Raw genomic sequence first — 27253 nt, 5'->3', positions numbered from 1 at the left:
TAATGCGACGCTTCTTCATTTGACTTTCTGGTCCATATCGTTTCTGGTTTGTTTTTTTTTTTTTAGATTTTAATCAAAGCAGCAGTATGCAGGTACAAAGCAAGCAGTCATTCAGTTCTTCATTTGGCTGTTTTGCTCTTGAATGAATTTGGCCCTCAAGAGAGGCCAGGCAAGTAAAAACAATTTAACACAGACTGTAAGTAGTAGCTGTGAATAGTTTCTCAGGCAATTTCTCAATATTATGTTTCCCCGTATTATTAGGAAGATAATTAATTAATTAATTAATTAATTAATGATAATAAATAATTTTTAAGGCCCCCTATGAAAATGAATGAATGTATCCGGAAGTAGAGTAGAGTAGAAGTCAGACTTAAGATGGATGCAAATGAGCCAGTTATTTCTGAAGATGAATTTGGCCACCAGTCTGTTGCAGGACTGGCAACCAATACTTAACCTGAACGTGCATGTCTTTGGACTCTGGGAGGAAGCTGCAGTACCCGGGCATCAAACTCAGAACCGTCTTGCTGCGCCGCTGTACCGCCCCGCTGACGAATCAAGTTCCTTCAGAGAAAAAGAGAGGCAGACAAGAAGGACAACCATGAACTTACACTCGTAACTGATTGTTTATGAACCAATAAAGGGATATTGAACGTCCAGGCCCTCAATTATATGCACCTCCTATCCATCAGGGTCAGTGTCATCGGTTTGAGGAGTGTTTTCTATTGAAGCCAAGCAAAACATTAGAACGCTCTCTGCGCCGGTGAACATCTGGGCTCTGTCTGAAATATGTGTTTATGTATTGTTCTAAAATGTGTGTATGCGCAGATCTTTCTTATGAACTTTTGATTGTAAAACGTCCTACAAATAAAATCTATCGTTATTGGCTTTAACATGAACCGTGGTTCATAAAAATACTGATCCAGTGTTTTAAATGGGTTCCCAGGAACTGAACTCTGGTGTGAACTCTTGAGTCTTTACAAAAGTCTTCAAGACACACTTTGTTATGTTTCCTTTTGTCTTAGGTTTCAGATTTTAGCCACTCAAGACCATTAAATGACTGCAGGGCTTGGATAAATTGGCAGGCAACGGGGTGGTGCTAAAAGGAACAGAAACATGTCCTCTCTGGACTTTTCATTGTGGGTAACTTGCCTTGCTTGGCCTTTTCTTCTGTTGGCGAGCCAAAGAGCAGGCTGCGACGTGGTGCAAAGCTTTTTGACTCCTGGCAATGGACATGCATTACCCACCTCCTGGATTTCACTTCCTGTCTGGTCTGCTGGCTCCTCGGGATCTGCTTGAAGAACAGGGCTGGGTCTGCCAGGAACACTGTGCTCCAGCTCCTCCGGCACGAGGCAGACTATTACAGTATTTTGTTAAAGGTTCAGGCCACAAGATTAATATGAACAGGAAACGAACCTCTATTTTCTATTTTCACTCATTTCGCAAATGCATTTTATTTCTTTAAGTTTATTCAAATCTTAACATGAGAAACTCAAATTTTCTCCTAATATGGTTTGTGTATTATTAGTGTAGTATAAAAAAATATATTCAAATTGTTGTTCCAACCATTCATCCTTTTAGTCATTTTTAGCAACGACTGGAACTGTAAATGACCCAAGTTTTACATCTTCTGCTCTTTTGTTCTGAAACACATACGTTTTTACCAACTGAAATTTACTTAAAATAACAAAGAATTTAATAATAAAAAAAAAAAAAACATGTAATTTTTTTTATTGTTTACCTTACAGCAGTTAGCAATAGTGTAACTATAGCAAGCCAAAAATAAATATAACTTTTAAATAATTTCAATGTGTTTCATTCAACAAAGCAACAGTAGCATTTCACATTAGGGGGGCACACAATCCAACGCACTGTCACGGCTTCCTGTCTGAATGTGATAGCTCAAAAAAAAAAAAAAAAACATTAACAGGGCGTCACTTTTTTTTGTTTTTCTTCATTCTGCCACTATTCATGTATTAATATCAAACTACGCAATTAACATACTCTGTCTGTGCTGATTAAAAAAACAAAACAAAACAAAATTAAAAAAAAAAAAAAAAAAAAAAACATCCAGAGAGGAAGCAGTTGAGGTGCCGTTGGACTTGGCCCAGCAGAAGCAGTTAGGAGACAATAACATGCGAGGTGAAACATTAAGACATGAGGAAAACTCTACAAGCAAAGTGCATAAATATTCAAAATCAAAACAGGAAATAAACGACTCCTAAAAAGCTACCATAGGTGAGCTATTTAGAAAAATTTCACTTTTGAATTTTCCATGTACAAAGAAGAAAAAAAAAAAAAAAAAAAAAAGTTTTGTTTATTCCAAAAATGGTGATGTGACAATTGTAAGTCACGTTTATTTTTCCCTGACAGATGTGAAAGCATTAGGCAACGGAGGCAACGGCACGCCCTCCGTAAGCCTGCTCTACAGGAGTCCAGCTGTCCAATCAGAAATCCTCAGCCTGTCACACCACCTGTTCACCAATCGCTGATGTATAATGTACAAGCGCATATAATTTAACATCCATCTGACCCACATCACTCATTTCCCACACGCTGTCTACTCGGAGAACTTATGCGGGCAAAAGTTGGCAAGATGGAAGAAGATCCAAAAAAAAAAAAAAAAAAACACACACACACACACACACACACACACACACAAGCACACTCGCTCAACACACTACACTCAAACAAACGCCAACTCAGTGCATTCATTTGTCATTGCTGCTCTTTGTCCATGACTTCATTTCCCTTTGTGGCTGCGCTGCTCCCATGTGCTTTTGGCAGTTGTACGGAGGCCTGGTAGGGCCACGTAGTCTTTCTGGAAGCGTGAATTGGGTGTTCTCTGCCGTTTCCTTTCACCCTGCGTGGTAAAAAAAGCGTCCTGGAAACGCATGCTCGAGGCAGTTGACTACAATAAAGGAGACATGAGATGTTAGCAAATAGAAAATGCCTGAGATGGCAACTGAATTTTTAAACTTTAATGCCTGTTTGTTAAACCTGTTAATCTTGTGTTTTTAATTTTATGTGTTGCCCATTAAGTCTAATACTTACAAGTCTACGTTTCACCTTTTTAGGTAGGTCCTCATCTAACGTATATACATCTTCTCTCTTTGCTAGCACCTGAGATCCATCCTCAAATTCCACCTGCGACAACAGGAAAATGTGAAGCAGTCATTCATCCATTTTACATCATTGGAGTCTACACTCATCTAAACCTCGTGATAAATTAAGACAATTTGTTGTTGCCATTCACTCGTATGCAAGGTTAAGGGGATCATTTCCATTAGGTACTTTTGAAAATCCCATTTTTATTCGCCGGCAGATTTTAGAGTTTCGTATTCCATCACTGTCCTGCGACTGTCAGGCTCAGATGAGAGAAGCTAATGAAAAATGTTGATAAAGATCTTCAGTTATTACCATGGATCAATAAGCCCTACCAGCTGCACCTCACAATGTGCAAATTCACTTTCATTTCTCAGACACTCTGCTCCTGTTGGCAGTTTTTTGGGACTGCACGCAGCAGCAGCAGCGACACAAACACTCCAATCTTGGAAAAAAAAAAAAACAACTTACTGCCACTGTACGTTTTGTTCAGGTAAAATGAACTCATCTGTGTTTACTCACAGCTCTTATTTCAATTAAATATTAGTCAAGTGCAAGCTAGTTAAGAACGATGTTTTTTCCAGTCATGTTAAACATGAGTCTGCTTATTGCATTAACACTGCAGGTTTGTTTTTCACTGTATCTGCGTAACTAATTCCATCACCATTATGCATTGAGATATGGATTTGTGAAAACGAGTGTTTCCGCTCAGGAAATTAACATTTTTTGGACACCTGGCAGTTCAGGAAGCCTTTTCATACCTCCATGCACCTTGACAATGAAAAGTTCTTGTTCAGCCTTTTTCTAAAATCTGACCTATCTAAAGCTGAGTGTGTGCGTCACAGATGCATTTGTGCATAACTAATGGTTGACGCCCAGCTCAACTAAATAAAGCTTTAAGTGGAAGCCGCATGAGTCTTTGCTTAGTGAATATTTCAGTGAGTTTGAATAATGCAGATTGTCACCTCCTTCTCATCTTCCACCTCCTCACTCTATCTTACTCTTTCCGGCCCTCTTTCTCTCCCCATCTGCCATCGCTGTCTGAATAGTCTTTGCGTCTATACGTTCATCTTTTCGTTCCTCCTCCGCCTTCCACTTCCTTTGCTTGCGTCAACATGACTTTAGAGTCACCTGTCCTTGTCTCCTCCCTTGTACACAGAGACCTGTGGACTTTGACGGCTGAAGTCACAATGAGTCTGACGCAGAGCAAATTCCATACGTTTCTGCTTTGAGCTTCAGAGCTTTGACGTGCATTAAATCTGATGTGTCAGCAAGCATCTCTTTCTTTCTTCGGCTATTCTGTGCTCCACATCGACAGGCCATGGGTACGTACCTGGTACATATATGAGACGTTAGATCCCAGGTATTTGGCGCCATAGAACAGCCCGTCCGGCCATTTCACTTGAACAGCTTCTCCCACTTCAGGAGGACCCAAGTTCACACAATCTCTGCTCTAAAAATACAAGAAAATAATAATTAGTTGTGTGCGCCTAAGTGTTTGTCAAGCGTTTGAAAACGTTTGACAAACACTAAGAAATGAGAAGTGTCATTCACAGTGGGTGGCTTGATGTTGAAAAGAGCTCTTTTTAGTTTCGGGATTACTGTTAGAATTTGGTTCATATCATGCATGACTCAGACTGTCTCTCCTGCTGTTTGACAAGTGCTGTGAAGGTTTGGAACGCACCATAATCTTGTCACCATTTCTTTCCTCACTGCACAAGTACATCTGTTATGTTTTGCAGAAACGGCCTATCCTACACCTTACTCATTAAAAGGTTGCAACAAAGCTAATATGACATAACGCAGTTTAATACAGTGCAATATATTAGTTTTCAGAATGCTCAAGGCCAACAAAGGCAGAATGAAAGAGACGTACAATCTGCTGTATATATAAAGAAGATTGTGACAATTTTAGAGCTGGCTTAGGTCTGTCTGCCCTCAATAATACATTAACACACACCGTGTGTGTGTGTGTGTGTGTGTGTCACAGCTACCAAGCTCACCATGTGAGAATCAGTAATTACCAAAATCACTTGAACATATCCATGAATTTCAAATCATTAATTCCAGTCATGCTCGTGATTATTCGCTGAGAACGCAGCAGTCCACTCAAATGCCGTCTCAGCTTAAGTGACCTTTACAGACATCTGTGTCAATAATCTGCGTTGATACTTGCAGAAAGATTTGAGAAATCTTATATAATCACTCCTAATCACATTAAATTGGAAGATGGAAAAAAGTTATTAAAAAAAAAAAAAAGGCATATCTGTAATTCCACATGCAGTGACCATTTGAGAGGCAGAAACTTTCTCCTAAATAGGCGGCTCTCCATTCAAATATATAAGTATGAGCTGGCACATCAGGAACGTGTGTCTGATTAAAGAAGCGCTCACCACTATATCCTCAGGGTAGGTATCATTGGAGAAGGAGCCATCGTCAAACATGACCTCATAGAACATCTGGGAGGTGATCTGTGTGACCTTGGAGCTGTAGTAGCGCAGGTTCTTGTGTTTGGAGATGACCGTCTGGCCCAGAGAAATGGACACTTGGCACGCTCGCTGTTTCTATTTCAGACAGAGCACAGAGCAGGGAGCTGCAATTAGACTAATGTACAGTACCATATCCGACTAAATTAGTTTATGTCACTACATTAAAGGACCTGATGCGCAAATGCAAAAAAAAAAACAAAAAAACAAAACAACAACCACAACTTCATTATTTATTCAGATTTAATGGCATCATTTGGTTTCATTTATTCTGGTTCTGCGCTGTTAGCACCCCAGTAAAATACAAGTGAATGTCATTTAGTTTATGGACTCGGCATTTAAAATTTCCTTTCTGAAAACACCGTCTTCATAACTCTGGATCCTCCAGTGACCTTGCTATAAACACTTCTCATTGCGGCTACATTGTACAGAACAGAACAGATCCAAGCAGCAACTATCTGGAGGTCGAGTGTGTGATTTGAGTAAACTTGATTTTTACTGACCCTTTAAGGCTCTAATGTTTTTTTAAAGGGATGTTTTGGCTTTTTTTTTTTCATGAAGGAAGCAAAGTAGTGAAATAAATTGATGTTGTAATAGACAATCTTTTGTTCATAAAAATCTATGAATACTTGTATTTTTTTTCTTTTAATTCTCTAAATCTTTTACTCTGCTTTATGTACAGCCTTTTATGGCACCATCTATGTGCAAATTTAAATTCATCTTGGTTTGAGCATAATATTGGAGTCTTATTATAACACCTTGCACCATACAAATCAATGACACCATAGAGTTAATGCAAAACTTCACATTTTATTTTTTTTTTATTTGTCAGTCACTGTTACTGTGGTTTTTCTTCAATATTTACACCAGGAACTCATGTCCTGCAACATACAAATGAAACGTTAATTTATGCTTCTTTCATCTGAGGTGGGAATTTTCCTTAACAGACTTTTGTTGTATATCTGTTGAAACAGCAACAATCACCATGTTTTATTGATCATAAATAAAGTAACGTTAGCCAGACATGCTCTATGATGTTTAACAAATTCCCACCTGATTCCATATATATTTTCTCTCTTGTGGTAAACAGATACAGGTCTAATATAGGTCTCTTTCTTCTGCCGTCAGTAGATTCTTTCTCACTCATATTGGCCGAATGCCGCCAATGAAGCCAATCATCTCTATTGATCTTGTAAAGACTGGAGAAATGCCAACACAGTCTATACAACCTGGTTCATTACAGCTGCAGGAAGCGCCAGTCCTTTAACTTACAGCTGACGAACTCCGCGATTGGTGTCTATGGCAGGTGATTGACACAACATATGGCCAATCATCGGGCTCCATGATTACACCAGCAGCATGAGCACAGGTCACATGAAAGGATGTGGGACACCGGCCGCATGAGCACTGGATGCAAGCGCCTGCCTGCCGCTTCCCTGCACAGCGTTTACGACAATAGATGCACTTCTGTAAACACAGACAGAGCAAAACCGTCAATACCAAGCACTGACCAAGTCCGGGACAACACAACGATAATACGGACATTTCACTCTGTCGTTTTGGTATTTTTGTATAAATGGGGCTGGTGTAACAAGGCGAGTTTAGTTAAACTACTAAAAGCTCTACTACACTGGTCAGGTAACACTTTCTACACAACATAATGAACACTGTCATTGAGTGTGTCTTTATTGCCGTTAAGGAAATCTGGCATTGTACAATAGTTGAGTCTTTGGAAAAGGTTAGGGGGAAAAAAAGCAAGTAGTTTAAAATCTGCATCTCCACTCGAGAGCAGCAAAACGGCAGCAAATTAAAGACAGGATACAGCTAAGTGAATGGTTGCTTGGTTGTGGCGTGAACATCTAACATTATTTACAACTATTACATGCTTAAAATAATCATACCTGTGAAGTCATCTCAATGTGCTGTCATTGGATACAGTCGTGTAAACAAAACATAGAAACAAAATGAGGAGAGAGACTTATTTTACCCACTATAACACAAGGAAAACCTCAAATTAAGAGCAGTCAGATGGCCATCACTTGAGGTTTCAACAACAAACCAGTGCTGCTAGGTCCATGTTGTCGCGTCTCCCTCCCCCCCCCCTCCCCGACTTGTGGTCTGCCAGCAGCATACAGCCGCACGTTGGAGCGCACCATTCACATAAAGACACTGTGGCAAACACCGGGACGCATCCACACACAAACACACTCATACCTACATATTTAAGGCTATCCCTTGGTTTTCTGCACCAACAGCCCATCAAGTCAATTTCCTGTACAGCGACATCTCCACTCTCCTGCTCTCCCACAAATCCTTCGGCCTCCCACTAAAGGGAAAAGATGACAACATCTTCCCATTATAACCCCACTCACTCCCCATTCCCTTCACCCCTTTTGCGTGCGTACCATCTGACTCCATTTACTTCACCCTCCTCCTAATAAAAAAAAAAAACACCCATTTGAGCTCCCCATTTTTTTCGCTCCACTTGCCTCTCTTGTCTTCCTCTCTGCAGTTTAACATTTCTGTGAAGGTAATTTATTCATTAATCTAATTCCTGTGGATACATACAAAATTAACTATATACATGTTGACAGATAATATGTCTATAGATAGAAAAAAAAAAAAGCCGTCTTGGATTTGCCTCAGCAGTGATTGAACTCGGCAATGAGCTGAGTTGTGATTTTGGATTTGAGTCTATTGAAGTGTCTGATGACACATAATCTGTCACATCACAATTTATTCATACGCAAAAACGAATTGGATGAGTCTTATGTGGAGCTATAGAGATAATATAATATAATATAATATAATATGGACCTAAGAGGGTTTCATTTCTCAGAATGTATACCTACATAGAAAACAGGAAATGCTGTGAGACTGAGAGAATTAGCTTTAGGTGAGCCTCTGTAATAAATGCCCTTTGTTAATTTCTTTGAAAAAAATCAATAGCTAATCTGATTAATCTAGCCAGTGGTAATTAAATATAACCTCAGCAGCAGGGCTGGTTTTGCATATACAATTATCAGCCTAGACGACTACGCTTAGATCTCAGCTGAGAATCGGGAGGTACTGTAAACAGCTAAAGACTCAGAGAAGTCCTCTTTTCTCCTTGTAAGAGAAAAGGTAACATGAATGCTTCGTTTGGGATAGGTGATGAAGATCTTTAACTTTTTCTTTTATTAATGGAGCTTAGAACTCCTCTCTTGCTTTCAGTGCCTTTCCCTGAGAGCCTCACTCAGCGACTAACTTGGCCTACATTTCATAAAGCTTTTTCCACATACCTCGTCCATTATGGACAGCACTGCACTGATGAACTGGCCTGACTGTCTCCTCAACCTTTTGAGGCCAATATGACAAGATCCTGACTGGCATGCAACACGGTCGGTGTCTGTATACTTGGCAGGTATGCGTGTTATTGCGCTCTTGTATACTTCTGTATCTTTGTGGACAAACAACATTTATAAGAACATAAACGAGCGTTAACACACCAACCCAGTTTTACGTTTTAATGTGAGAGGTTGTGTGCTTGTTTGAAAGCTAACCCAACCCCCCCCCCCCCCCCCATGCCTGTGCCTTCTCCACAGTGTATTTGGGCGCCTATGTTGAACCATGCGTTAAGAACATTCCCACAGTAAATTATGAATGTGTATGTGTGAACGCCTGTGTGCATGTGTGTTGTTTGATAGTAAATTATAAATGCAGCAGGCTTCTTCAGGGGCAATGGGTTTAATGCAAGCTTTGAGCACGTGGCTCACACAGCGACTATACAAATGATGAAGTGGACTAAAGAGGAAGATGTAAGATCTGCAAGCTGACTGAATTCAAATGGTAGTCAACTTAAAAATCTGTATGGTGTGGCTAATTGCTTATTTTAACATCCTGTGCCATGTTTTATGTTTTTATCTTATATTAGAAAAGAAGTTGGGTTTAAAGGATTCCCCCCCCCCCCCCCCCTTTTTTTTTTTTTTTTTAAGAATCATCAGCTAATGCGCAGTCCATCCAAAATGTTGTGTCATGAAACTGGCAGCAACCAGCAACGGATGGCTGTCCAATGAGAAGCTTTCGATCAGATAGACTTTGCAAAGGCAGAAAAAGTAGTGTGTGTCATTTTCAAATACACTTTCAGCTGCATTGTTAAAAAGGATAACATTTCTGATTGGAAAAAAACTACAGACGTGACAAAAATAATAGCATCTAATAAGTACGGGCAGGAAGTCTGTTCTAACAAAAAGGAATTTAGATCATTGCAAGATCCGAAACATTTTGTCCATCATCAAGGTCAGTTCAGAGGCTTTTCATGAGTGTCCCACCCTTTCTAGCCTGGAACACAATTTTCATTTTGTTCAGATTTTGGCCTATGGATATGGAAACTGGCTTTGTGGTTTGCGCTTCCACATCCAAATGAGCTTAATTTCAATGTGGTGAGAGGAGATATGAACCATATCCCTGTAAATACTCTGTGGGTAATGTCACTGTGTCCACAAAGTGTCCTATTCAGTGGCAGTACAGTGGTGCCCCCTCAATAATATTTGGGTAAGCTCTCATGTAAAATGATAGACTGTCTAGTTCTCTTGTGGGTGATTCTGACATTGGTGTTGGAACGACACCTGCAATGATTTGTTGATTAATTGAGAAACAGAGAAATTATCTGCAACTAGTTTGATAAGTGAAAAATAGTATGTTGTTTTTATCAAATTGTAAAGCAGAAGAACATATTGATTTTCTTTGAATTTTTTTATTTTTATAGTATTGGTCAGACAGAAGAAGACAGGAAGGTGAAACCTTGGTGTCTAAGACAAAAAAAAAATTGAATTTTTCTGACAATTTCTAAGGAAATAAATTAATTGATTAATTCAATAAAATGAAGCAACTAATAAATTAAGAGAAATGAGAAGGTCAGAAAGTTAAACCTGAGAGGTTGACTAAATACAACACAGAGCTGAGCCTCCAAAATGACCACACAGTTGAATCAACATCTCTTAAAACCATTTGGATACAAAATCTCACCACTTCCTTTGCTTTTTCCTTATAAAAGCTTATAATGACAATTGAATACCAAAACCAAATTGTATGACGTCACAGTGAACTTGACCTTTGACCAGATAGACACATGACTGGTAATCAAGCATCCTTTTTCAGGTGCTTCAGCTATTGAAATACCTTCTGCAAAAACAATGATGTACTCTGCCAACAGATCTGTATTCCGCCCTGTTATCTATCTTGTGTTACAATGTACCTCTCCAACACTTTGGTTTCTGCTGAGCTATCAGGATGCCTCCAGCACAGAGCTAACTATAGAGGAGACATGTCAGGTCTGCCGAGACACACTCCAGCTCTCTCATTAAGCAAACACACACACGCACGCATTTAATGCATGTACATCCACGTATGAATAGATACACACCCACACATAGACAAACACCCGCAATCAGACAGTCCAACACACACAAGCCCCTCTCCCACCCACTAGTGGTTAATTATCTAGCTTTGATTGCGGGCATGTTCGTCTCACGTTGTTAATTAGAACTGTGAACACTTCATTAATTAGATCGAGCCAGTCCTCAAGGAGCTTGGGAATTCCAGTACAGCATATGTGTGTGCATGTGGTTCTGTGTGTGTTTGTTTCTCCTCACCAGTTTATATCGCTGCATAGGGATCCTACTGGTGTCAATGGGACTTCTCTTGGCTTCATCACTGAATCTTGCCTCTGGGAGAGCTACTGCACACATCACATGAGCCCATCTATAAAAAGCGTGAGCACGTACGGCAGGCGTGCGCGCGCGCACACACACACACACACACACACACACACACACACAAACAGAATTAATACATTACAATGATTAAGACAAACATCTGAACTCTGGAGATAAGAGATGAGTATGCTAAACACAGAACAAAAGCGTCTCTTACTTATCATTTTGTGTTTTCTTCAGCGCTCCACCTCTGAGGTTGCAGAGACAGCATTCCTGAGAAAACAAAGGGGAAAGTAAGTAGTGCACTGTGTGTGGCAAAAAGGTCTGATTGAGAGAAAAATCAGATGTCAACAAATTAGACTAAGGGACAAAAAGCGGCAACATTTCTTTAAAAGGAGCAGTTCAGACATAATGAGAAAACATGGACATGATTGTTTGATATTGAGAGTGTTCCAATGTGTACTTCTCTTAAGACAATGGCATCATTATTACAGTGCCTATTGTATTAGTAGAAGAATATGGCCTTGTCTATTGAAATTTGTAGCATCTGTGGAATGAAATATAGAGGAAATATCTTACGGCTGTAAAGCTTCCCTCTGTACAGCGATCACATGACCACTGTTCACTGACATCATCTCCAGCAACACCATAGCAACCTAAAAGTGGAAGAGATGGGTGAATATTTAGGCACAGTGCAAAAGTGAAGATTCACTCAAATACTGCTATATTGCTTTACTCTACACTGACAGTGGCAAAACCGTTTTTGGAGATTTTGACAGAGCTATTGCATAGTTACATGCAGTTATGCACAGTATCACCATCAAAGTGAAAATGGAAATCTTTAGAGTATGAAGGATCTGTGCATTTGGGTCTCAAAAGGTCAGCGTGGTTAAACATGGGACCAAAAGTTGCTGCACATCTGTGTATGTTTGTTTAGAAATGCATTGTGTGTAGTTGCTGGGCAGCTGTGTCTAGTATATTATAGTGACCCATACAATATTGTGGACCAAGGTAGTGTTTTTATTTTAAAACTAACTAAATTGTGGTAACTCCCAACAGGAAATCATTTGAAATATTTCAAACTAAGACAAACATGATTCTTCTCGAAGCTGACAGCTAATTAAAATCAATTTGCTGGAGTCTTTACAGTCATTGGAGCAAATTTTTATTTGCAAGAAACACTTGTATACAAGTACGTCTCTGTTCTTTTCCCCCACAATCCATCACAAAACCAAAACATACAAAGGCTAGGCTCACCTCAGCAGTGCGCAAGAAAAGCAAAATGAACTTGTGGTTATTGTTGGGTCCCAAAACCTAACTTGTGGCTTTTCCATCAGTGTCAAATGACAGGCACTTCACTTCACACTCCCACCTCAATGTGCCTCCACACACACTCACACAAAGTAAGAAAGTATATGTGCAGTACGTAACACTTAAGTGTTTACAAAGCACACAAATAAAACCTACAGTAGATCTGAAGGTGAAATCAAGGTAGACTGCAAACTATTGTCAAGAAACTCTGTGGATAGGAAATTGACTTGGGGTGAACCAATGCTTTTTCAAAGTTGTGCATTCAGGACAGTGCATAAGACTTCATAGTTCATAGTCCAGATGTTTACACAGTGAGGAAAAGATCTAGGCCTGTTATAGTATATGAACGAGGAATTGTAATAATGGACAATATACTGCATCTGTGTGTCCTGTGAAATAGAAAGGCTCCAGGGGTTTTTAAGCATGTGTGAGAGAGCTTGTTATACTGGCTTGAGGCTTTTGGACAGGAAGCATGTGTGGTGAAGACAGAAGATTCATCCCAATTCAGCTGACGGGGGAAATAAAATACCTCAAACCACAGAGTGAGTGAGGGAACGGGAAAGAGAGAGCGAGGTGGAACATCGACATGAAGCAAGTCAAGACTTAACTCACTTAAACTCACTGACCCTCTTACAATGACATCAGAGAGACAAGCAGCACATTAAAAAAGCAAAGCAAAACTGGATTTTGTGTGGTAGGTGATAAAATAAATAATATGACATTTACAGATGATAAACTATATATAAAATAAATTGTCATCATTATGCATACATACTTGCATGGACCTGCAGACAACAGCCCTGGCAGGAGAGCAGAGGGGATGTTCCATCCTCCTGCAGCAGAGGGTTGGTGGGCGTTGGCGGGCAGTTTTGTTCACGGAAAGAAAAGCAGATCTCTGGGATGAGGGGCTTGGTCCTCTTCAGACCTCTACAGGAAAGCGTGGGCTCCTCCATTGGACAGGGGGATTTTGAGGTGTCCTTCGATGTGGCAGGACTATTATCCTCTGCTTTGTCTTCAGGCTATAGGGGGGGGAAAAAAAAAAAAAAAAAGAAAGAATGGATGACTTTCATGCTCCTCTTCAGACCTTGATATTACTCAGGAAGAGTAATATCAAGTATGTATCTCAGGTAATAAAACTTTCTCATCTGGACAGCAATTGTGGCAAATTAGCTGTGGAAAAAAACCCTGTGACTTTCATCACCAGTGCGCCAAGCTTTATTGGGTAATTAAAAAAAAACAAAACTCTTACACCTTTCATTGTGATTTAGCAACACACAAACAAAATTAACTTGACCCAAATATTAGCGTCATTTAAAGGTAACAATTTACAGTAAGTTAATCGTTAACGTGTTGAAGAGGCTCTGATGTAAGGCGGCATTACAAAGTCTTCATTTTGTCCTTCATTGAATGAGCTGAGTATGCATAGAAAAAGATATATTTTTTCCTTTTCTTTTCTCAAGCACTGAGCAGATGGATTTCTGAAACAGTAAATGCAGCAAGAATGTGAATAAGGAACCGAATGAAAGGGAAAGTAGATCACATAAGGACCTGCAGGTTACAAATTGGGGTAGTAAATATTACTATCACTACAACTATTCAGTGACAGGTTTAGGTTAAACTGAAATCACCCCACTTCCCCCTGAGGAAAAACATGTGGCCTGAATGAAAGTGATCTTTTCCTTGTATTGGTTTCCCGATGGAAATGTGTTTGTGCTTAGGCTGTAAAAGTCCTCATGAGGGCCATTATGTGCGAAAGGAACCGTAGTGCATTTCGGATACAAACATCCCCCAAGTGTTGCCAATCACGTATCTGTGTATAACTCACCTTTACCTGATAATAGGGCATGAAGAGTGTGCACACAGCACAGTGTGGCTGCATTGTGGATGCATGAGCATTATACTCCCTCTCTGCTGTGAAGCAGTTCTTCCTGTTCTGCCACAGGTAGATGAGGGGCTTCGCCCACACTTCCATTTCCTGCTCCTCCTCCTCCGCCAGGCTTGCTTCAGGGGGCTCTAAGTGGATATAAAATAAAGCCTTACAACCATGCAATCAACTACTGTCACTTTGAATTCTGCCCAGATCGGTTATCTTGCATTAACAACTGCAAATCGTGTGCCTGGTAGTTTGTTAATTAAGACAGCTATGAATCCAAAATAACCATGTGAACTGATTATCAGAACCACAGCATGCATCCTTCTCACAATTGACTTCAGTAGTATTTATAGACTTGCTGCTCCGTCAGATCTTATCTATCCACAGTGGTGAAAATTTCCTCCAGTAACTCAAGAAATTATTCAATTAATTGGCATCTGTCTGTTCATAAAATTGCCCAAAAATGATTGATGAAGTGCTCTGTAATGTAAAATAGGCTTCTCACAGCAATGGTCATTTCATGGTCATTTCTTACTCAGACATAAACAACTAAAATGGCTGCTGAATTATTCATCCATTTCACAACCATGGAGATGATGAATGGGACTGTGCTTATATGTACATTAGGAGTTGCTAATAGAGGGCCCTCTCTCTCACCCTGTTAAAGCCATGAAAACAAATACAGTATCTATCACTGGGTCGAATTACTGTGGTAAGCCTGAGAGTTAAATGTATTTGGTTTATGAGAATATTGACGTCAGAGGAATCATTTGGGGCGATATAAAATGTGAAAAATGAGGAGGGGAAGCGGGGACCGCAAAGAGGATGGTTCAATGGTTATAAAAGGCTACACTGTGGTGGAACACACAAATGTTACCTTAATATTTCGCGTTTTTTGTACTTCATTACAACCAGTATAGCATTCCTTGAGATCCTTTCATGCGAGCTTTTACCTTTACATTTTAAGTAGTTCAAAACATCAGTTTTGGTTTGCACAACTATAAATAAATAAATAAATAAAAAACAAACAAAAAAAAAACATGGCAGCTTTGATGTGGTTTACTGCAATGAAACCAACTTAAGTGAAAGAATTGTGGTTTTGGGCAGAGTGCCAATCACTGTGAGGCACCAGCACCAACTGGAACTGTTGCCGTTTTCATTAAAATGAGGCCTTTGATTTACAGCAGCTGTCTTTGCCACTGAATGGTGAAGTACTTTCACAAAACCTTTGTGATACCTTTAAATGAATGGTGTGTGTATGTGTGTGTGTGCGTGTTTAAATGTGCCCACCATCATCACTGGTGGCCTGCTGTTTGACAGCGGTAGGTACAGCCCTTGCAGTAGGTTTCCTGAGTGGGTGTCGCCAGCTTTTTGCGGTCCTCTTCACTGACAGAGCAGGGTACTGGCATGAACATGCATAATTGGAACATGTTAAAAATATAAATAACCTGTATTAAACCTGAACAAATGATTTAACACATGATATTTTAAAAAAATTAAATGAATAAATAATAATAATAAATCAAAAAAGAACACTCACAGCACAAACCTCCCCAGGTTCAAGGCCTGATTCATCACACTCATAGTTACTTCTATAATTTTCCTCCTCTTCTTCTTCCTCCTCCTCCTCAGACGTGTCACTGCTGCTCTCTCCTTTGGCAGTACTTTGATGCTCCACCTCTTCGATATCAGGTCCCCCTATTTCCATATCAGACACCTCATCCTGTTCTCCCTCTCCTATCCCGAGAGGTGAAACACTTGTAGTTGAACGTCGATTCTCCTCTGTCTCCCTCTGTCTCCCAAATTCCCTGCACAGAGTGAGTGCTTCAGCCCGATCCTCTTCCCCCCTGTGGAGCCTATAATCTCCACAAAGCCCCATGGGCTCAGCAGTACCGACTGAAACTATAGAGGTGGGCTCGAGCTGTGCCCAGGTGAGAGGTCCACCCTCTTCTTCCTGGTTCTCTGATTCTCTGAGATCTTGGCCGGGGTGCTCCAGAACGGTGACCTCTTTACACTGAGGTGCAGTCCACATGGTGTAAGACAGGGGGTCATGGGTAAAGTCAGAAGGGAGCTCTGGGTGCAGGCTCTGAATGAGCACGGCAGGATTCTGGGAACTGAAGTTTTTCCAGATGCTGCTGGAGAATGATTTAGGCTCCAAATATGAGTTCTGGGAAATGCAATGGGAAGGTGAGTGTGTAGTGTGGTGGCTTAGTTGTAATGCTGATTGGCTGTCATTGTGAGTGTATAATGGAAGGGAAGGGGGTGGGAGATTATTGTTTGAGGCACCAGTTAAAAGAGAGCCAGTACTGCTCAGACTGAATGTACTGTGTCTTTCTTTAGATGCATTGGAGTCACCCATGCATGGTAATTCAGTTGAGTTGAACTGCTGCTCTGTTTGAGGTGAATCATTTTGAACTAGTTGGCCAGGAGTAGCAGCGGCCTGTCCAGGAGTACAAATTTCCAGCTTTGTATGATCCTTTTCTACAGCAATTTCTGGCATTACTAGCATTTTGTGGACAACATCAGATGTTTTTTCCTGCATCACATTGGCAGTTAAATGAGCTGTGTTTCCTTCTAAACCAGACACTGCTGTCCCTTCACGATTATATGGGGAATCTAAATGCCAGTTGTTGGCATGTTCTACAGCCAGAGACTCTTTTGATATCATTAATTCAGTTTCTCCGTCTTCTCTTTTGGCTCCATGCGATGAAAGAGAGCCAGTTGGCGTCTCACGCTGTAGCACAGGTGCTACATGGTGACTGGACAATCTAGACTTTGGTTCATCAGTTAGGCCATCATCAGCCGGGGTGAGGGAGGGCATCTCTTGGGTCAGTACAGGTGGCAAAGGGCAGATTCCAACCTTATCTGTGGGTTCAGGAGTGAGTTGTGGCATATCAACTGCATTCCTCTGAAGCAAAGGAGGGAAAGTGTTTTCACCAGTGCTGCTTTTTTCTAAACTGCAATTGTGTCCTGAAGGGAAGAAGGAGCCACACGATGTGGAGCTACCCCCCTCTACTGGCTCAGCTTTGAGATCATAAAGTGCTTCCATATTGGAGTGTGATGTGATATGTTTTGGATCAAATAGTGTGTCCATTTTCTCTGTTGTAGCAGCGCTGTTAGTGTAATTCTCAGTACCTTCATCCATGCTGCTGTCAGTATTTGGTGCTCGGCTTGAAGTGTCTTCTCTACATGAGGAACCAGATGTCTGAGCTTCACAGTCTGGGGAAAACAAGTTCATCTCAGTGTCAGCAGAAGGGCTTTTTGTGTGGGAAGATGAGCTGGGTCTGTTGGCCTCCAGGTGAGTGACTCTCTCGGAGCCGTCCTGAGAATTCGAGAGGTCTTGTGGTTCAAGAGAGCAACACCTTGACTCATTAATTCCAGGATGCATCTGGGTAGCTTTTGACTGCTTTCTGAGCCCTTCAGGAGTCCTGCTCGTGGCCCCTGGCCCTGAGAGGTGTTGGGAGTCAGCATGAATGACCTCTTCTGCCTTTAGGTCGTTCTTTACTGCTCCAGCAGCGGAAGGAAACAGACTGCACTGAGAGTTATGGGAAGGTCCCTTGTTGGAAATTCCCAAACTGTTGCTCTCGACCCGATTTACCTTGACCACACACATCTGTCTGCACGGATCTGTTGAGAGTAAAATTAGGATCAAGTGAGCCAAGCAAACAAAGACTTTAAAATTCTTTTCTAGATGTCAGTTGAGATAAATTATCATGGACACGCATACACTAGGTACCAAGCCAGCTCCTGCACTCTTCAGACCAAACTGATATCCAAAGTCTCAAACCCTCCATTGCCATCAGCCAATCTCTTACCAGGGAGCTGAACATAGTTCTGATTCAGGTTGTGCTTTGACTCAGCATCTTTTTTCTTCTCCTTTTCCTCTTCTCTGCAGGTTGTTCCTGTCACAGGCCTTCGCACCTTGGGCCCAGGTGGACCACTAAGACTTTTCCTCTTGCTGCTGCTCAGAGCTGAGCTGCCATCCAAGTCAACAGGCTCCTCTGTGGTTCTGAGGCGCTTGGAGCGCATACGAGAGTGGCTACTACTGTAAGAAGGGGGAGAGATCAAAACGTTTAAAACTGAAAACCCTGAATAATGCTGAAACCAAGTTTGTCACTTTAAGAGACATCTTTTTCTGTTCATAAATATGAGATCCTTGCACCAAGGCCACCAGTTACATAGCCTTTAGTTGAAGCTGATACATTGACGTATTCCTTTGCCTATCTTTATTGAAACTACACACCACTTGAGGAATTTGCGAGTAAGATTGCTGACAGTACCCTTTATTTGTAGGTTTGGTCTTGCGACGGCTCTGCAGCCAGCTTTGTAGCTCAGGTGTTGTACTGGGAGTGGCACGTGTGTGGTCAATTGGTGTTGAGTCTTTTCCCACCATCCAGTTAGCATACCGGTCAGGCTGAAAACGCTTGACAAATGGTTCCATGGAAATCTTCACCATGTCCTTGCTACATGTGCACTTGAGAAAGGAAAGAAGAGGTTATGTCACATACTGGCTTTAGAAAACCAAGATATGCTTTATTTTTTATTTTTTGTGGATGATTGCATGCATCAGAGCCAACATGACACTGCTATGATTTCAATCTGTACTGGAAGTTGAAGTGAAACTGAAATTAATAACATCAACAACCAAGGTATACAGGACACTGTTTTAAGAATAAGTTGGATGTTACCTGTGTAGCCACCTTTCCATAGTCTATCCAGCGGACAGTGGCAAAGTTGGTGGACTCAGCACAGTTGAAGCCGTGATTGAAACCAGCGTGGTAGCCATAAGGAAAGGTGATCATGAACTCTCCAGCTTCCTGAGTAATCTTAAAGTTCATTTTCCGGAGGGAGATGAGTAAAAGGTTTAATGAACAAACATAAAAGCAATTTAACAATCTGCTATCAGTCGAATCAAGCACTCCTTATTTTAGAGTCAGGGGAAGAGGACTGATAATTTTTCAAAAAGGTTGAGAGCCTACCTTATCAAAGGGAATTCCATACTTCTTTAGTATGGAAGGGGAGATTAAAGTCATCTTGTGACGAAGAAAAGCCTCACAACCCTTGAAGCTATTGGGGAAAAAACCTGACAAATAACACAAACACAAAATAAATGCTATGGAAAGTCTTTAAATTGCTTGACTGGCCTTTTAAACAATTTTTGAGGTGTAACTTGATCAGCATGATGCACATTTTTACTCTAATACCAGTTAGAGTAGATTTTCTTAAGCATTTTGCCAATAAATTCAGTCAGAGCTCATTAGCATGCAGCATGTTTTGCTTTGCCATTACCTCCGGTGCCATGGCATTACTGAGTTTAATTTATGTTATGCACCTTGTTACTTTATGCAGACCTGCTTCACTATGCTGGAAACGTTATTTAATAATTTAATTGGCTCATTCACTTCCATTTATACGGAGTATAAACAGAGAGTATAAATTATTCTTTTACCTGTAGCCAGACGCTCCAGTCTCTTCCCATGCTCAGGGGGAATGGCATACCTGTTTGAACATAAAGATATGGAGCAGACAGAATTTCTCTGTGTAAGTAAAACTCTGAATATACAATGCTCATTATGCCTACAGTGTCAAAAGGAGGGGGGGGGGGGGGCTTCACCATTTCAAGACTGCCATCAAGTGGCGGATAAATGAACAACTGCAGAAAGCCTGGCAAACCTTCCCTAGAAATTCATTGTTATAATAATAATTTTAAAAAGTAATAAACTCACATTAATATATATTTGATCTATAAATAAGGACTTTTCTATAAACTGTTCCAGCCAAATGCTGACCTTTACAATGTACACTTCCAACTGTGCAAGATTTTACCTTTCATTTAACAGCCTCAGTCCATTTCTGATGCAGACGAAATAAACCTCGAAAGACAGCTGCTGAATTAAGACTTGTACAGATATTATTTTGACCTTATTCTACAATTTCTTGTGTCACGCTGTTGCTGCAACTTAAATTTCAAAAAATTTCAATTTTCAAAAAAAGTTTTTTTTCCCCCCCAGAGAGCCACAAAGAATTCCCTCAGGGCTTCACTTGACATTCCATTTGACTAACACCACCCACCCTTAGGTTTGTTGAATTTCTATCAACATATCACCTGCCAGCTTAACAGAGCAGTGACAGATAGGGTTTGAAGGGGGATGCAAACTCAGGTACAAGTGACATGTGGAGTTAGAAGGGATAGGGGATTGAGAGAGGTGCATCTTTAAGCTGCTCTCCTTCAGGGACAAGGTGTCAAAATAGCAGAAAGATGAAAGAGTGCATGTCATTATGTGCACTAGATGATAAAGGTATGCATGTGAGTGGGTACTTGGCACACTCTGCATCTCTTTGTGTGTATGTGTGTGTGTGGCAGTGACACTGATTCCTGTGGGGTTGCAGGGCTCACTGCTCTAATGAGCCCAACTCCCTCCAGGGCATGAGGGAGAGAGAAATGGAGCGAGCCAAGCTGACAAAGAAACAGAAAGAAAACTCCATTTTTATGTCTGCATTCTTCACCTCTTTTTCACACTTATTTGGTGAACTTCCTAATAACCCAGCTTCTCTCCTACAACAAAATACTGGAAGTAATTTAACAAAATACCAGCTATACAAATGGAATGCATAGCCTGTGATAGGTTTGATGTTATAGTAAATACAGCATTTTTTATTAAATTCAAACAAGATAGTTTGACAACTTGAAAGTGGGCCAATGTTGTATCAATTAGTTTCAGCCTCATCATTGCTCTTCACTTAACAGGCATAAAAGGCTTAATAGTCACTTTACTTAAACTCTAGTCAAAGTCATCAAATCAACTCACTCACACTCCTGATATATAAATAAAGAAATGATCTGTACAGTAGTAAGAAGTATGACGATGTGGCAAGATTGAGAGCATAGCGCCAGAGACTAGAAGAATTAGAGATAACTGCAGAGACACTATGACAAGTACGCTTGTAAAGGTAAGTAAGTGGCATTTCTCAGAAAATGTACTCCAACTATATACATTATGTGGTTGACTGATTAAAACATTAATTACAACAATTTTGCCTTGCTTGTCTCTGCAGGTAAGAATGACAGCTCTCTGGAAATCAAACCATATGTTCCGACCATTGGAGAATAACAGTAACAAATACATTACCTCCCTAGACAACAATCAGGCCTCTTATGCAGCATATGGTGTAAATAGTCTATTCTCACGAGCATTCAAATCTGCCAAAGCAAAGGCATCGATTGTGCCCTCCGCAGAGTGCAGACAAAACAAGAACAAAGCCCTGGGGGCATGTGCGGCTGAATTGCCAGGTGAAACAAATAAAACCTATGACATTTAATTAAAATTCTCTCTAATTGTGAAAAACTATTTACCCGGAGAATCAGTTGTAATTGCAGCAGCCTTTACACGATATGCATTTGCATTTTGCATGAGGTGTGCAAAACGTAAGTGTAAATTAATCAGCCCTAACAACAGTTAGCGCTGTAGAAAAAGATGAACTGACCTTTAAATTAGAGGAAATAAATTACACAAAAAGGTTCATGTGAACACAGAGGTGAGGCACAACAAGTATAACAAATACTTGTGAAAAAAGTGCTCTTGAATTGTGCTCCAAGCTAAGTAACAGGGATAATTCAAGCTGTAGTTTGTCATAGTGCTGTGACTGTTTGCACAACTGTTGATCCAATATGAGTTTGCACCTTGTCCCCAAATCCCTTTCAACACACTAACCATGACTTGGGCTCGCCAAAGTGGAGGTAGTTGATGCTGTATAGGTCCATATCTTCAGTGTGCCAGGAGAAGGTGGTTTTCCACATGCCAAAGTATAGATATGGAGTGTTAACGCCCTGGATGGATACGCCACAGTCCTCCTCGATAACATCCAAGATGGAGTTCAGGTGCCCAATGTTCCACTCCTCTACATCCTAGGAGATGAGAAAGGAGAGCTAGGTAAGAGTTAGTCAACGGCTAAACTGGTTTTCGATGGCACTTTCTTAATTTAAATCAGAAAGATCGACTGTCTTTGTAATTGAACTAAATTGTTTTATGGACGATTTGAGATGACGGACTGCAAAGACAAAACTAACACCATCTGTACAAACATACACAGGAAACTAACAATGAATCTGTCATTGGAGGAAGTTGGCACCTGTGCCTCCCAGATTAAACCCCACGAAGTACCCATACACTAAAACTGCTCGGGCTTGTTTTAAAAGAGGCAAATGTCACCCATCTTGCCCAACTACTTCCATTTTTATTGTTCAACTATATAACCTTACACATTGAGGATCAATTATCAGATTATCATAGTTTCTAATAAAAGGTCTAAATAAAATGGGCAGCATACTCATTCATAGCACCACTGCAACCAAAGTAGTTTCTTTCAAATCAGAGTTTTATCCAGAGACACTGTGCACTGGTTCAAGGATCTTTTGAAATTGAACAGGAGTCTCTGTTACAGACACAATGACTGATGGGGCTGGCTTGGCTGTGTTTTTCCACTCACTGTACAGTCATGAAATTACACTGTGCAACATCAATTTTAAGATGTTTAAATGTGCTCATAAAAGTGCTTTAATGGGTCCTTTTCATTAAAAATGTGCATGTCTCAGAACAGTGGTGTTTGACCAGCTCTTTGTGGATTACATTTGGCAAAATATATCAGACACACCCTGTTTCATTGCTATATGGCCAAAAGATGGAAACTGTCAACAGTTTGAAGTATCTTGGAAAACACATACACAAAGAGAGACAATTGAGTATTAATTTTATATCTAAGAAAGTCAGTTACCAAGACCTTTTCATAAATTAGAATACTGGCAAGGTTTGGACTCACCCTTAATGTTTTGGAAGAAATGTGTATCAACTTAGTGAATAGCTTCCTTATTTTTGATATAAACATTTGGTATGGACACTAGTGAATAAAAACTAGCTGAGGAAGGATTTTTCAGACAAAAAGAGAGACAGTAATCTGCCAACAAAAGCCATAAAATTGCCCTTACGGTATAGTGCCGAACAGGACAATAATCAATGACAAAACACACACCTCCCACCTTAAGTGAGAGTTGCGCCCGTGAAGACAATGGTGTGGGACACCCATCATGAAGAAAAAGATATATAACTATTAATATATATTAAAAAAGATATATAACTATTAATATATATTAAAAAAAATGCATCAACAAACTACAGAAAACCATCCTTATTTGAGGCTCTGTTCCTGTAGTTGGTTGTTTGCAGTTCACTATATAAAAAGGGACTTATGTTAAGGGTTTGTTTACACATTCATCCAGGGAGAGTGGAAAGTGCTCACTGCAGGTTCATGTTTTGTTGAAGACCATTTTTCTGCCTCAGCTGGACAATAACTTCCAGTATACTGTTTAATGTTGTATTGTATTCATACTGGTCAAAAAGCAGCGGACAAAGAGCTCCAGGATGTTAAGCTGTCAGGCTAACGCTATTGCTCTCCATTACATTCTTAGACCAGTATCCAGAAAACTAACTTGTAATAAAGATGCTTTAATTAATAGCAACCACAGAAGTTGAAGTTGAAGTTGCGCATCAAAATACCATTTAAATATTAGCATGCTTTTATATAAATGCAAACACTGACAGACTGAAAGCAACAAAAGGAGAAGAAAAGCCATGTACCTCATCATAGAGGCTGCCACTGACATCAGCGCCATATATTGGGGAGACAAAAGTGAGATTCTTCCAATATTTTCTTTCGAGATCTTCATAATTTAGGTAGCGAGGTGTACAGTACCTGTGGACGAGAAAGATATGAAATTTGGTACTGTGGATGTCCCATCCTTGCCTTGTACATTAAAAAAAAAAAAAAAAAAAAAAAACCTTCTTAAGGAATTATGTATCATCAGATAAAATTTATGCCAGTTACGAAATCCTAGAGTTTCAGGCACTCAGTCAAATGGAAAACTAAACTTATCTTGAAGGTCTGGAAACGAACTTGTTAACTGCACATCATTTCCATCCCAGTTATTTATCTTACATCTTTCCTGTGCCTATGTACTATCGGCGGGTTCTCCTCTATTCTACAAATTAACTATAGTATATTTTGGATAATATCACCAGTCATGTACCCTAAAAAGTTTAGATTCTTCTTTGGGTAGAACAATATAAAAATTTTGGATGTAAATTAACACAATATGAGCATTGTCCCTCCTAAAATACCAGACAGTAAATACTCTGTAAAAGTCCTCCACATTACTCACATGTCACTGTTTGCCAGTCGTCTGAACTCCTGCACACTAAGAGGCTTCTTCTGGATGTTGTACTGAGTAAAGAGCCCTGACTGGCCTGCCACCATCTGCTGGATAGGAGCATCGATCATCAGGTCATCTATGTCGTCATAGGTGCGACGGGGCTTCCAACCTTTAGGAGGGATCACCTGAGGGTCAAGCAGAGGAATGAATATTTACTGTTGGGGAAAAAAGTAGCAACAGAGTTACAACGTAAAAATACATCACCCTCATCAGCAAGAATCTGCAGTACTTAACCACTGAATCAGTAGTTGCTTCTATTAGGGCAGCTAGTTGATTCTTTTTTTTTTTGGCACACTAAGTGTAAACTGCTTTCTCTTTATTTGTCTTTCTTGATTAAAGCTGCCTTCTGTCCGCAATTACAAGAGTCATCAAACTGTATGCTGGACAGCATTTTGATTCACTGACCTTGTAGTCACAATTAAGTTGTTCACATTGTTCCAAAATTTCATTCAAAGATACTTTATCCAAGTTGTGATTGAAGGTGTTATCTACCTTAGCCAGGCCTGCACGGTGTGCACCCTGAGACTCCATATAAACCAGGTACTGATTGAAGTCCCTGAATTCCTCCATGGTGGGCCTGAAGGTCATAATCTTGCAGGTGGGGTTTGCAGGGGTGTACACCTCTGCTCCCGCCATCCTGCCGCCTCACAGGATCTTACCTGAGAGAAAAGAAAAATTATCTTACAATGAATATTTTGAGCAGACTTGTAATGTTGATTAAGCATTGGATTGTAATAATAATAATAATACTTTATGAGTGAAGTTTAGTATTTTTTTATATATATAAAAAAAGGCTTTGAGTACTGTAGGTGCAACAAAAATGGACAAGAGAATCTGTTGTATCTGTCTTAAAATGTGAAAAAAACAAAACAGCAATTGGTGTTGTTTGATAAATGAACAGTGAAAAATATTTTTATCTGTTCATGAAGTCAAAATGTCATCTTTTCATGGCACACTAAACAGATACCATATGCCCTCTCAGCGATATTGCGCATGCACTAATGGAAACAACTCCAGCTCTTGAAAAGTAATTTTAGTTGTTTTAAATCAGACGATGATTAATCTCGTGTTTGTTCATTTCTATATAATCTTCCTGTATCATCTTTCACTGTTATCCTTTAATTTATAGGTGTGAACTACCGAGGCAGCTATGTAGTGTGACAGTGGGAGAAGTTCACCGCTAGATGGAGGTCGAGATCCGACAAATATCCATTTGATCCATTGATGTCAACAACCCGTTTCAGATTTTTTGTCCCATCCACCCATCCCACACCCAACTCTGACTTTACAGTGCACCCAGACAAAGGATCACATTGCCCCGAGTCAGCCTGTTGTGCTTTCAACCTCACATTTCTTCTGAACGCTACTTCGCTGCTAACCACATTACAATTGCGTGAGACCCGATTATGTAACAGGCTAATGCAGGCACAAGCAAGTTTTTTTTGTTTTGTTTTGTTTTGTTTGGCTAAAATATCATCAACAGTGTTGGGACACAATGTTTACAATCTCCATTATTGTGGTGCCATGTGGTAAAACAATGGTTTCCAGAAAACAAAAAGGTGGACAACCTTTCATCAGGCATGTTCAGCCTATTTGGTTAAAAAGAAAATGCACCTGCTCTTATCATGGGGCAATTAAATCTTGCTTAACATAAAGTTGGGCTTTTATTAGCGCATGTGCGACTAAAGCTTGGCTGATCTTTGTCTGACCAAACAGCTAACTAGCCAACTAGCCTACGTTTTGTTATGATGCCAAGTAATGGCTGAATAACTAGCGCAGCTTGCTAGCTCAGCTGACGAGCTAACTTATTTCTACGAGCCAGACTTACTGTGTGCTGTTTGACTTAAATTAGAGATATGCTCACAGTACCCGGTCCCAAACGACTGGGGGGGGGGGGAGACTGGTAAGAAAGAGAAGCTAACTATTAAGCTAGCCAAGCTGCCACATTAGCTAACTTCTTGATGTACGAGTCAACGAGGTTTAAATGTCCCTTGCAAGGTGGCTGCAGACGGGCCCATAGCTTCCCCCGGCTATGTGACTTTGTGTGGCCCTCATGACTTAGCCTCCGGTCTTTGTGCCGTTTATATTATCTGTCCTAATTGCACAAGTTGCGGAGCATAAACTAACAAAGGCACACTATGTGAGATGTTGACTGGCAGCTGCGTGTGCCAACTTATCTCTGGCTGCCAAAGCTAAAGGGCTAGCTACTGGTAGCTTGGCTAATTCTGCACAGGAGTCACGAAAAACATAACGCGCTTCCTGACAAACTGGGATGAAGCCGGCTCCCGTGCCAAGCTTTCACCTCCATCACGTGTTGTTCGAAAGGAAAGACGAAAGACTTCTATATATTTATTTTTTTTGTTGTTGTTATTATCATTATTATTATTTACCTTAATGTTAAAGAGACGGAGTGGAGTTGTTGTGTATCCCCCTTCCTCTTGTGGTCCAGCTGATTCACATGACAGCTGCTCCGGCTGCTTCGTGCCGTGATAAGCAGACGCGTCTCAGTCCGCCTCCACTC

General features: G+C 40.4%; 1 protein-coding gene across 5 annotated transcripts; it reads right to left on the bottom strand.

Moving 5' to 3' along the window:
• Window positions 1-1711: 1711 nt before the first annotated feature.
• On the bottom strand, window positions 1712-25368 carry kdm4c (lysine (K)-specific demethylase 4C). 5 transcript variants are annotated; one of them, XM_029502600.1, is made up of 21 exons: window positions 25225-25368; window positions 24682-24857; window positions 24101-24215; window positions 22181-22374; window positions 19918-19967; window positions 19448-19551; window positions 19157-19294; window positions 18749-18942; window positions 18284-18513; window positions 16009-18095; window positions 15759-15870; window positions 14421-14608; window positions 13371-13614; window positions 11864-11940; window positions 11502-11557; window positions 11222-11330; window positions 6861-7055; window positions 5496-5666; window positions 4436-4555; window positions 3052-3144; window positions 1712-2908 (listed from the first exon to the last, which is right to left on the bottom strand). In XM_029502600.1, the coding sequence occupies exons 1-21, from the start codon at window positions 25366-25368 to the stop codon at window positions 2741-2743; spliced, it is 4965 nt and encodes a 1654-aa protein (XP_029358460.1). In that variant the 3' UTR covers window positions 1712-2740. The 5 variants fall into 5 exon arrangements, with proteins under 5 accessions (XP_029358460.1, XP_029358477.1, XP_029358469.1 ...); XM_029502617.1 differs by having other exon boundaries at window positions 3067-3144; XM_029502609.1 differs by having other exon boundaries at window positions 14427-14608.
• Between the last annotated feature and the right edge of the window lie 1885 nt (window positions 25369-27253).

The sequence above is a fragment of the Echeneis naucrates genome, chromosome 1 (genome assembly GCF_900963305.1).
Source record: "Echeneis naucrates chromosome 1, fEcheNa1.1, whole genome shotgun sequence".
NCBI lineage: Eukaryota > Metazoa > Chordata > Actinopteri > Carangiformes > Echeneidae > Echeneis > Echeneis naucrates.
This window is presented reverse-complemented; position numbering and strand designations above follow the sequence as displayed.

Coding starts and splice junctions, on each gene's coding strand:
- kdm4c (XM_029502600.1), bottom strand. CDS start 25,368: ATGGCGGGAGCAGAGGTGTACACCCCTGCAAACCCCACCTGCAAGATT. Junction 24,216..24,681: donor CGACTGGCAAACAGTGACAT/GTGAGTAATGTG, acceptor TCTCGTCCACAG/GTACTGTACACCTCGCTACC. Junction 7,056..11,221: donor CTATGCAGCGATATAAACTG/GTGAGGAGAAAC, acceptor CTGTGTTTACAG/AAGTGCATCTATTGTCGTAA.